Source organism: Salmo salar, chromosome ssa11, assembly GCF_905237065.1.
Source record: "Salmo salar chromosome ssa11, Ssal_v3.1, whole genome shotgun sequence".
Classification (NCBI taxonomy): domain Eukaryota; kingdom Metazoa; phylum Chordata; class Actinopteri; order Salmoniformes; family Salmonidae; genus Salmo; species Salmo salar.
The window spans coordinates 98,583,363-98,595,823 of NC_059452.1; the positions used below are offsets into that span (position 1 = coordinate 98,583,363).

Genomic DNA, 12,461 nt, shown 5'->3' on the forward strand with positions numbered 1-12,461 from the left:
TACCTGCTACTCTCCATCACTCCACAGGTATACCTGTTACTCTCCTCTCCTTCACTCCACAGGTATACCTGCTACTCTCCTCTCCTTCACTCCACAGGTATACCTGCTACTCTCCTCTCCTTCACTCCACAGGTATACCTGCTACTCTCCTCTCCATCACTCCACAGGTATACCTGTTATTCTCCTCTCCTTCTCTCCACAGGTATACCTGTTACTCTCCTCTCCTTCACTCCACAGGTATACCTGCTACTCTCCTCTCCTTCACTCCACAGGTATACCTGTTACTCTACTCTCCATCACTCCACAGGTATACCTGTTATTCTCTCTCCTTCACTCCACAGGTATACCTGTTACTCTCCTCTCCTTCTCTCCACAGGTATACCTGCTACTCTCCTATCACTCCACAGGTATACCTGCTACTCTCCATCCTTCACTCCCACAGGTATACCTGTTACTCTCCTCTCCTTCTCTCCACAGGTATACCTGCTACTCTCCATCACTCCACAGGTATACCTGTTACTCTCCTCTCCTTCACTCCACAGGTATACCTGCTACTCTCCTCTCCTTCACTCCACAGGTATACCTGCTACTCTCCATCACTCCACAGGTATACCTGTTACTCTCCTCTCCTTCACTCCACAGGTATACCTGCTACTCTCCTTCACTCCACAGGTATACCTGCTACTCTCCATCACTCCACAGGTATACCTGTTATTCTCCTCTCCTTCACTCCACAGGTATACCTGCTACTCTCCTCTCCTTCACTCCACAGGTATACCTGCTACTCTCCTCTCCTTCACTCCACAGGTATACCTGTTACTCTCCTCTCCTTCACTCCACAGGTATACCTGCTACTCTCCTATCCTTCACTCCACAGGTATACCTGTTATTCTCTCTCCTTCACTCCACAGGTATACCTGTTACTCTACTCTCCATCACTCCACAGGTATACCTGCTACTCTCCTCTCCTTCACTCCACAGGTATACCTGTTACTCTCCTCTCCTTCACTCCACAGGTATACCTGCTACTCTCCTCTCCTTCACTCCACAGGTATACCTGTTACTCTCCTCTCCTTCACTCCACAGGTATACCTGCTACTCTCCTCTCCTTCACTCCACAGGTATACCTGCTACTCTCCTATCCTTCACTCCATAGGTATACCTGTTATTCTCTCTCCTTCACTCCACAGGTATACCTGTTACTCTCCTCTCCTTCACTCCACAGGTATACCTGTTACTCTCCTCTCCTTCACTCCACAGGTATACCTGCTACTCTCCTATCTTCACTCCGACGCTCTCCTTCACTCCACAGGTATACCTGCTACTCTCCTCTCCTTCACTCCACAGGTATACCTGTTACTCTCCTCTCCTTCACTCCACAGGTATACCTGCTACTCTCCTCTCCTTCACTCCACAGGTATACCTGTTACTCTCCTCTCCTTCACTCCACAGGTATACCTGCTACTCTCCTCTCCTTCACTCCACAGGTATACCTGCTACTCTCCTCTCCTTCACTCCATAGGTATACCTGCTACTCTCCTCTCCTTCACTCCACAGGTATACCTGCTACTCTCCTCTCCTTCACTCCATAGGTATACCTGCTACTCTCCTATCCTTCACTCCACAGGTATACCTGCTACTCTCCTCTCCTTCTCTCCACAGGTATACATGCTACTCTCCTCTCCTTCACTCCACAGGTATACCTGCTACTCTCCTCTCCTTCACTCCACAGGTATACCTGTTACTCTCTTCTCCTTCACTCCACAGGTATACCTGTTACTCTCCTCTCCTTCACTCCACAGGTATACCTGTTACTCTCCTCTCCTTCTCTCCACAGGTATACCTGCTACTCTCCATCACTCCACAGGTATACCTGCTACTCTCCATCACTCCACAGGTATACCTGCTACTCTCCTATCCTTCACTCCACAGGTATACCTGTTATTCTCCTCTCCTTCACTCCACAGGTATACCTGCTACTCTCCTCTCCTTCACTCCACAGGTATACCTGCTACTCTCCTCTCCTTCACTCCACAGGTATACCTGTTACTCTCTTCTCCTTCACTCCACAGGTATACCTGTTACTCTCCTCTCCTTCACTCTACAGGTATACCTGTTACTCTCCTATCCTTCACTCCACAGGTATACCTGCTACTCTCCTCTCCCCACAGGTATACCTGCTACTCTCCTCTCCTTCACTCTACAGGTATACCTGCTACTCTCCTATCTTTCACTCCACAGGTATACCTGCTACTCTCCTCTCCTTCACTCTACAGGTATACCTGTTACTCTCCTCTTCATCACTCCACAGGTATACCTGCTACTCTCCTCTCCTTCACTCTACAGGTATACCTGCTACTCTCCTATCCTTCACTCCACAGGTATACCTGCTACTCTCCTCTCCTTCACTCTACAGGTATACCTACTACTCTCCTCTCCATCACTCCACAGGTATACCTGCTACTCTCCTCTCCTTCACTCCACAGGTATACCTGCTACTCTCCTCTCCTTCACTCCACAGGTATACCTGCTACTCTCCTCTCCTTCACTCCACAGGTATACCTGCTACTCTCCTATCCTTCACTCCACAGGTATACCTGCTACTCTCCTCTCCTTCACTCCACAGGTATACCTGCTACTCTCCTCTCCTTCACTCTACAGGTATACCTACTACTCTCCTCTCCATCACTCCACAGGTATACCTGCTACTCTCCTCTCCTTCACTCCACAGGTATACCTGCTACTCTCCTCTCCTTCACGCCACAGGTATACCTGCTACTCTCCTATCCTTCACTCCACAGGTATACCTGCTACTCTCCTCTCCTTCACTCTACAGGTATACCTGCTACTCTCCTCTCCATCACTCCACAGGTATACCTGCTACTCTCCTCTCCTTCACTCCACAGGTATACCTGCTACTCTCCTCTCCTTCACTCCACAGGTATACCTGCTACTCTCCTCTCCTTCACTCCACAGGTATACCTGCTACTCTCCTCTCCATCAGGTCATTCTGTCCACAGTGGCAGGGGAACAAAGAGTTCTTTCTCTCTCTTTCTTTCTCGCTCTCTTTTTTCCCTCACTCACTCACTCATCCCTCTCTTTTTCTCTCTCTCTCCTACTCCCTGTCTTTCTTTCTATCTCTCTCCTTTTTCCCCTCTCTCCGTATTAGGAAGGGAGGGAGGGAGGGAGGGTGGGAGGGGCAGACGCAGTGTAGAACACTCCAAAAAGTCAAATGAATTATACATTTAGAAATGAAAACCTCAGAGACCTCAGACTGACTTTTGATTGGAATGAGACCTGCTCCGCTCAGAGCATCATAAATCACTTTCACACACACGCCCGCACACAAACACACACACACATATATACACACACACATAAATTAGAAGAAAAAAAAAACATTTCTATGATTTGACCTTGGTGTGTATCTGCATCTGTGTGCGTATGTCTTGCCCCTGCAGTTTGACATGCAGCAGATGTCCCTGGATGAGCTGAAGCAGGTTCTGTTTCACGCATTCCGAGACCACCTGACGATGAAGGACATCGAGAACATCATCATCAACGAAGAGGAGAGCCTCAACGAGACAGGGAACTGCCCCGAGTACGAGGGAGGTGAGAGAGGGAGTGTGGGGGGGGGGGGATGACAGAGAGCAGGGTAGAGAGAGAGGTGGAGAGAGAGAGACACACAGAGAAAGACACAGAGAGACGTTGAAGAGAGATAATACTAAAAGAGAGAGATGGTAGAGAAAGAAATGGAGAGAGAGAGAGGAGAGAGAGACAAAGAGTTTAGTATTTAGTATTTTATTGGGATCCCCAATTAGCCGCTACTCTTCCTGGGGTCCAAACAGGAAACAAAACAACAAATAAATAATATATAATATAATATACATAATATACATATTATACATAATACTACATAATATACATAATACTACATAATATATACTGCTCAAAAACATAAAGGGAACACTTAAACAACACATCCTAGATCTGAATGAAAGAAATAATCTTATTAAATACTTTTTTCTTTACATAGTTGAATGTGCTGACAACAAAATCACACAAAAATAATCAATGGAAATCCAATTTATCAACCCATGGAGGTCAAGATTTGGAGTCACACTCAAAATTAAAGTGGAAAACCACACTACAGGCTGATCCAACTTTGATGTAATGTCCTTTAAACAAGTCAAAATGAGGCTCAGTAGTGTGTGTGGCCTCCACGTGCCTGTATGACCTCCCTACAACGCCTGGGCATGCTCCTGATGAGGTGGCGGATGGTCTCCTGAGGGATCTCCTCCCAGACCTGGACTAAAGCATCCGCCAAGTCCTGGACAGTCTGTGGTGCAACGTGGCGTTGGTGGATGGAGCGAGACATGATGTCCCAGATGTGCTCAATTGGATTCAGGTCTGGGGAACGGGCGGGCCAGTCCCTAGCATCAATGCCTTCCTCTTGCAGGAACTACTGACACACTCCAGCCACATGAGGTCTAGCATTGTCTTGCATTAGGAGGAACCCAGGGCCAACCGCACCAGCATATGGTCTCACAAGGGGTCTGAGGATCTCATCTCGGTACCTAATGGCAGTCAGGCTACCTCTGGCGAGCACATGGAGGGCTGTGCGGCCCCCCAAAGAAATGCCACCCCACACCATGACTGACCCACCACCAAACCGGTCATGCTGGAGGATGTTGCAGGCAGCAGAACGTTCTCCACGGCGTCTCCAGACTCTGTCACGTCTGTCACATGTGCTCAGTGTGAACCTGCTTTCATCTGTGAAGAGCACAGGGCGCCAGTGGCGAATTTGCCAATCTTGGTGTTCTCTGGCAAATGCCAAACGTCCTGCACGGTGTTGGGCTGTAAGCACAACCCCCACCTGTGGACGTCGGGCCCTCATACCACCCTCATGGAGTCTGTTTCTGACCGTTTGAGCAGACACATGCACATTTGTGGCCTGCTGGAGGTCATTTTGCAGGGCTCTGGCAGTGCTCCTCCTGCTCCTCCTTGCACAAAGGCGGAGGTAGCGGTCCTGCTGCTGGGTTGTTGCTCTCCTACGGCCTCCTCCACGTCTCCTGATGTACTGGCCTGTCTCCTGGTAGCGCCTCCATGCTCTGGACACTACGCTGACAGACACAGCAAACCTTCTTGCCACAGCTCGCATTGATGTGCCATCCTGGATGAGCTGCACTACCTGAGCCACTTGTGTGGGTTGTTGACTCCGTCTCATGCTACCACTAGAGTGAAAGCATCGCCAGCATTCAAAAGTGACCAAAACATCAGCCAGGAAGCATAGGAACTGAGAAGTGGTCTGTGGTCCCCACCTGCAGAACCACTCCTTTATTAGGGGTGTCTTGCTAATTGCCTATAATTTCCACCTGTTGTCTATTCCATTTGCACAACAGCATGTGAAATGTATTGTCAATCAGTGTTGCTTCCTAAGTGGACAGTTTGATTTCACAGAAGTGTGATTGACTTGGAGTTACATTGTGTTGGTTAAGTGTTCCCTTTATTTTTTTGAGCAGTGTACATAATACTACATAATACTACATAATATACATAATACTACATAATATACATAATACTACATAATATACATAATATACATAATACTACATAATAATTCGAATCCCTAATCCAACTAGGAGACAAATCTGTCGATGTGCCCTTGAGCAAGGAACTTAACTGTAGTTCGTCTTGTCACTCTGGATAAGATAAATGACTAAAATGTAAATGTAGAGAGCGAGATGAAGAGATTCCAGTAAATGAGCGAAGGAGAGAAGAGGAGGGTCTGGGAGAGAAGATAATGGAAGTGAAACAGGAGTGGAGTGAAGAGGGGAAGGGAGAGAGAGAAGAAACCAAAAGTGAGATTGGAAGCTAAACCAAAGGTTATCTTCCTCTCCTTCTGCCCTCTCCCTCAATCCTTCCTATCTCTCTCCTCCCTTCCTCTCATGTCTCTATCCACCTACCCTTTCTTCTTCCTTCTCTTTCTCCGACCCAGTCCATCCAACTCCATTAGACACATCTGTGTGTGTCTGGGTTACTGTCTGTGTGTGTGTCTGGGTTACTGTCTCTGTGTGTGTCTGGGTTACTGTCTCTGTGTGTGTCAGGCTCTGTGTCTGGGCTACTGTCTCTGTGTGTGTCTAGGCTACTGTCTGTGTGTGTGTCTGGGTTACTGTCTCTGTGTGTGTCTGGGTTACTGTCTCTGTGTGTGTCTGAGTTACTGTCTCTGTGTGTGTCTGAGTTACTGTCTCTGTGTGTGTCTGGGTTACTGTCTCTGTGTGTGTCTGGGTTACTGTCTCTGTGTGTGTCTGGGTTACTGTCTCTGTGTGTGTCTGGGCTGCTCCAGGCTGATGTCTGAGCTGCTCCAGGCTGATGTCTGAGCTGCTCCAGGCTGATGTCTGTGCTGTTTCATCCTGATGTCTGGGCTGCTTCAGGCTCAGTGTCTGGGCTGCTCCAGGCTCTGTGTCTGGGCTGCTTCAGGCTCTGCGTCTGGGCTGCTCCAGGCTGATGTCTCGGCTGCTCCAGCCTGATGTCTGGGCTGCTCCAGGCTGATGTCTGTGCTGCTCCAGGCTGATGTCTGGGCTGCTCCAGGCTCTGTGTCTGGGCTGCTTCAGGCTCTGTGTCTGGGCTGCTTCAGGCTCAGTGTCTGGGCTGCTTCAGGCTCAGTGTCTGGGCTGCTTCAGGCTCAGTGTCTGGGCTGCTCCAGGCTCAGTGTCTGGGCTGCTTCAGGTTGATGTCTCGGCTGCTCCAGCCTGTTGTCTGGGCTGCTTCAGGCTGGTCTCTGGGCTGCTCCAGACTGGTGTCTTTGCTGCTCCAGGCTGTGTGTCTGGGCTGCTTCAGGCTGTGTGTCTGGGCTGCTTCAGGCTGGTCTCTGGGCTGCTCCAGGTTGATGTCTGAGCTGCTCCAGCCTGTTGTCTGGGCTGCTTCAGGCTGGTCTCTGGGCTGCTCCAGACTGGTGTCTGGGCTGCTCCAGGCTGTGTTTCTGGGCTGCTCCAGGCTCTGTGTCTGGGCTGCTCCAGGCTGTGTGTCTGGCCTGCTTCAGGCTGGTGTCTGGGCTGCTCCAGGCTCTGTGTCTGGGCTGCTCCAGGCTGTGTGTCTGGCCCGCTTCAGGCTGGTGTCTGGGCTGCTCCAGGCTCTGTGTCTGGGCTGCTTCAGGCTCTGTGTCTGGGCTGCTCCAGGCTGTGTGTCTGGCCCGCTTCAGGCTGGTGTCTGGGCTGCTCCAGGCTCTGTGTCTGGGCTGCTTCAGGCTCTGTGTCTGGGCTGCTCCAGGCTGTGTGTCTGGCCTGCTTCAGGCTGGTGTCTGGGCTGCTCCAGGCTCTGTGTCTGGGCTGCTTCAGGCTCTGTGTCTGGGCTTCTCCAGGCTGGTGTCTGGGTTGTTGGTGATGTTTGTGATGTTAACAAACATAGACAAAGGCACTACCTATTGTTCATGTTTTCAGTTGCATGACTCTTTTTTCCCAAAGAAAATGTCTCTGGAAAAGGAAAGAGGAGAGCAGACGTACAGTGTCATCCTCTTTAGTCTTTGGTTTTCAGTTATGTTTTCTCTGGGGGAACTCAGTGCAGAAAGTTCATTTGACCAGTATGTGATGTTACCAGCATGGGGAATGGAAGGGGAGGCATAATATGAAATTATCATAATTTGATGTAATAAATGACTTAAGTTATACTTCTATTTTTCTCCTCTCCTCTTCCCCTCCTCGTCTTCTCTCCTCTCTTCTCTTTTTCAGTCCATCCTAAGAAGAAGAACAGACAGACATGCGTGAGGAAGAGTCTGATCTGCGCCTTCGCCATGGCCTTCATCATCAGCGTCATGCTCATCGCGGCCAATCAGATGCTGCGGAACGGCATGGAGTAAGCCAATCACACTGTGAGCCTGGGGAGTGGGCCTTACAGTTATATGACCTCACTTCCTCTCTCTGCAGCAAAAACAGGAAGACAGACCAGCCAGAACCCAAACACCTCTGTGAAGGACAACTATCTGTTATTTTAATGAAGTTTGTTTTGATTTATATCATGAACAGTACACAGACAAGAGAGTGCAAGTACTGAAGGATGCACACGGAAAATGTCATTTTCAGTGGAAAAAAGACAAATCAAATCAATGCCACTAGGAGGACTTGATGAACAGACTGGACATGATACAAAGCAATCTTTTATATTTTGTGGGCATAAAGGGATTCCTTTCATTTCTGTATCAGAGAAGGCCACCCCTTTAAGAATGATTTTCTAACCACCCCTTTAAAAGAAATGTTTTTTTTTTTTTACCTCCTATTTAAAAGATCAATTGTCTAATCAAAAGCAATCTATTGAACGTGCATCAGGTGCTTTGAGCCATTCCTAATTTTTAACTGAACTTTTGGTTCTGGGTTTACTTCAGGAGGGCAACATTACCTGACTGGCGCTCCTGCTGTTTAATGTTTTAAACTGTATCTAAACGTGTTAATCTGTTCTTTTTATTATTATTCTACTACTATCTTATATTTACATTTTATAGTCACTCACCTGTGGACATTATACCAATCGATTTTTACACTGTAACAGAGATGGTTCGCGATTTGAGGACAAACTTGTGTTAGCTCCCAGAACAAACCCCTAGGCTTTAGCTCAGCTGACTTCCATAGTCTTAAATCACATAGACATCATTCTACACCTGACATTCCCTCCCTCACAATGTTCCTACGGTATAGTCAACTGTCTGTCTGTCTGTATGTCTGTCTGTCTGTATGTCTGTCTGTATGCACTGCATGTGACTCAGTGGATATTTAAAGGCACTGTATGTATGTACAGTATTTACCGTATGTCGTGTCACTACGTGTCCATAGGGCGGTGTTCTGTGTATGATCAACTGTCCTCAAAGGCTTGGAACATGAAACACCTGGCCTTCTTGGTCCATGAATAATAAGGTTGTGGTCTGAAATGTCTTTGACCAGGCCATGTAAGATTGCTTTTCATTCCAGAAAGTTGTTGTTTTCCCCCCTCAGCCCACGTTCACTCGCCTTCACAGATCTGACAGGACTGACTGGATGGATGAAACAACATGGTGGAATCTCCACCTCCTATCCAATCTGTCTGGATGGATGAAAGCAACATGGTGGAATCTCCACCTCCTATCCAATCTGTCTGGATGGATGAAAGCAACATGGTGGAATCTCCACCTCCTATCCAATCTGTCTGGATGGATGAAAGCAACATGGTGGAATCTCCACCTCCTATCCAATCTGACTGGATGGATGAAAGCAACATGGTGGAAAGTCCACCTCCTATCCAATCTGTCTGGATGGATGAAAGCAACATGGTGGAATCTCCACCTCCTATCCAATCTGTCTGGATGGATGAAAGCAACATGGTGGAATCTCCACCTCCTATCCAATCTGTCTGGATGGATGAAAGCAACATGGTGGAATCTCCACCTCCTATCCAATCTGACTGGATGGATGAAAGCAACATGGTGGAATCTCCACCTCCTATCCAATCTGTCTGGATGGATGAAAGCAACATGGTGGAAAGTCCACCTCCTATCCAATCTGACTGGATGGATGAAAGCAACATGGTGGAAAGTCCACCTCCTATCCAATCTGACTGGATGGATGAAAGCAACATGGTGGAAAGTCCACCTCCTATCCAATCTGACTGGATGGATGAAAGCAACATGGTGGAAAGTCCACCTCCTATCCAATCTGACTGGATGGATGAAAGCAACATGGTGGAAAGTCCACCTCCTATCCAATCTGACTGGATGGATGAAAGCAACATGGTGGAATCTCCACCTCCTATCCAATCTGACTGGATGGATGAAAGCAACATGGTGGAATCTCCACCTCCTATCCAATCTGTCTGGATGGATGAAAGCAACATGGTGGAAAGTCCACCTCCTATCCAATCTGACTGGATGGATGAAAGCAACATGGTGGAAAGTCCACCTCCTATCCAATCTGACTGGATGGATGAAAGCAACATGGTGGAAAGTCCACCTCCTATCCAATCTGACTGGATGGATGAAAGCAACATGGTGGAAAGTCCACCTCCTATCCAATCTGACTGGATGGATGAAAGCAACATGGTGGAAAGTCCACCTCCTATCCAATCTGACTGGATGGATGAAAGCAACATGGTGGAAAGTCCACCTCCTATCCAATCTGTCTGGATGGATGAAAGCAACATGGTGGAATCGCCAACACTTATCCAATCTGAAGGCTTGTTTTCTTGACACCTACTGTACCAGGGCCCATATTCACAAAGCATCTCAGAGTATGAAGGCTGATCGAGGATCAGTTTTCCCTTTTAAATCATATTCATTAAGACTATATAGACAGGGAGGGGGTGCTGATCCTAGACTGAATACGGGCCCAGTCAGATGTCTTAGATCTGTGAGACGGACTAGGGGAGTGAACGAGCTAGGGCAGAGGAAGAGAAGCAACCTTTTATGATGAACTACACGCTCAGACCTGGACAGATCAAATATTTATACTAAAATATATATTCCATTACCTCTACATCAATATGCATGTAGTTGCTATTTTAGTATTCCTTTCCTTTGGAGGATGAAGGTTAAAATCAATTCAACCTTTCCTATGGCCTTGATTTTAAATGTGTGTACTGTGTGTATGGACTACTATTACATTTCACTTTCAGATTTATACTGAATTCTCTATTTATTCCAGCTATTAATCAAATCAGAATGCAGAGGGGAATATTTGGTCATAAATATGCAAATACAAGGTCACATGGCCATAATCACCACCTAGCTGTTTCCATCTCTTTTACACTGCTTGTCATAGGACTGCATGACTCACTGAGGCCTGGGGCCACATGTATCAAGCATCTCTGAGTAGGAGAGGCTGATCTATGGACAGGATGGAGCTGATCAGTACTGCTACTTTCAAATACATACTGTTCTTCACACAGTAACGTGTTCAAGTCAAAGTGTATTCGTTTGCAGAGGTCTTTCATTGTTGAAATGTTTTCACTCTCAATACCACATGTTTAGGCTACTATAATGTATAGATATTGTTGGCCATGTAGTGTAGTTCTTCACACTCAAAATCATCTTGCTGTCTCAGATATCTAAATATATTTATATGTAATTGCAAAGAAACATTCTGGCCCATTGGTACATTAGTCTATTATTGTTATAAGCCATTATGGTCCCTGACACCAGCATCTAATCGTAATGTGTATCTATATTAGTCATAGTTTTAATATTGTAAATGTTTCTGTCATATCTTTTCCAACCTGGTAAAGGGGATGTACTTGGGCTAAGAGAGAGAGTCTATAACCAGCACTGGTGGTTTGGAGACCTGTGATTTTGCGATCAGTGGAGGCTGGTGGGAGGAACTATAGAAGGACAGGCTCATTTTAATGTCTGAAATGGAACAGAGACAAACATTCGATTTGCATATGTTTGATGTGTTTGATACAGTTACATTTATTCCATTCAAGCCATTACAATGAGCCCATCCTCCTACAGCTCCTTTCACCAGCCTCCATTGTTTGAGATTATATAAATGCCAATATGTTTATGGAGAAATCTAAAAAGAAAGAAAAATAGCAATATTAATGATGGTAACATACAAATAAAGATATGTAGTCTGTACAAACATAATCAACCTGTGGTTATGCAATAAAATCTTTTTTTATATATAGAAACAAAAAACAGTTCTGTTTTTCTAGTGAATGAATAGACCACTTCCCAATAGTCTTGTTTTACGTGTATACCTTTCATAACTTGGCCACTGGGTGGAGGCAGTGAGCTGCATCTGACAGCGCTATAGATAAATGAACCATTCTACTGTACCTGTTTTAAGCCGCGTTTACACGTTGCACTAACATGTGATTTTAGTGATCTGATCAACATGATTCAATTATTTTCTAATCAAAGTTTGCCAAGTCTACATGTTGTATTAAAATAGCTGTGTTTACACAGCCAGACCAATTCAGATCTTTTTTGACTAGATCAGTTCTGAAAAATATCTGATGTGATTGGGCAAAAGACCAATTAGTAGAACAAATATCAGAACTGGGCTGCCTGTGTAAAAGCAGTTTGCAATTTATTTGACAGAAATTCTTTCACTCCTACCAGCTGTCATCTGGCCATTTTTCAGAAGGTATTCAGACCCCTTGACTTTTTGTTACGGTACAGCCTTATTCTAAAATGGATTAAATGGTTTGTTTTTTCCTCATCTATCTACACACAATATCCCATAATGACAAAGCAAAAATTGCTTTTTCGAATTTTTTGCAAATGTATTAAAAATGAAAAACCTGAAATATTATATTTATGTAAGTATTCAGACCCTTTAGTCAGTATTTTGTTGAAGCACCTTTGCAGCGATTACAGCTTCAAGTCTTCTTGGATATGACGCTACAAGCTTGGCACACCTGTTTTTGGGGAATTTCTCCCATTTTTCTCTGCAGATCCTTTCAAGCTCTTTCAGGTTGGATGGGGAGCGTTGCTGCAGAGC

General features: G+C 46.1%; 1 protein-coding gene across 2 annotated transcripts in view; it reads left to right on the forward strand.

The window, feature by feature from the left end:
* caln2 (calneuron 2) overlaps positions 1-11,932 on the forward strand; it is a 63,317-nt gene extending 51,385 nt beyond the window's left edge. For both annotated transcript variants that reach the window (XM_014129420.2, XM_014129419.2), the window contains exons 5-6: positions 3,462-3,612; positions 7,728-11,932. In XM_014129420.2, coding sequence (XP_013984895.1) covers positions 3,462-3,612; positions 7,728-7,855 — 279 coding nt within the window. In that variant the 3' untranslated portion in view covers positions 7,856-11,932. The remainder of the gene's footprint in view (positions 1-3,461; positions 3,613-7,727) is intronic.
* Positions 11,933-12,461: the final 529 nt, after the last annotated feature.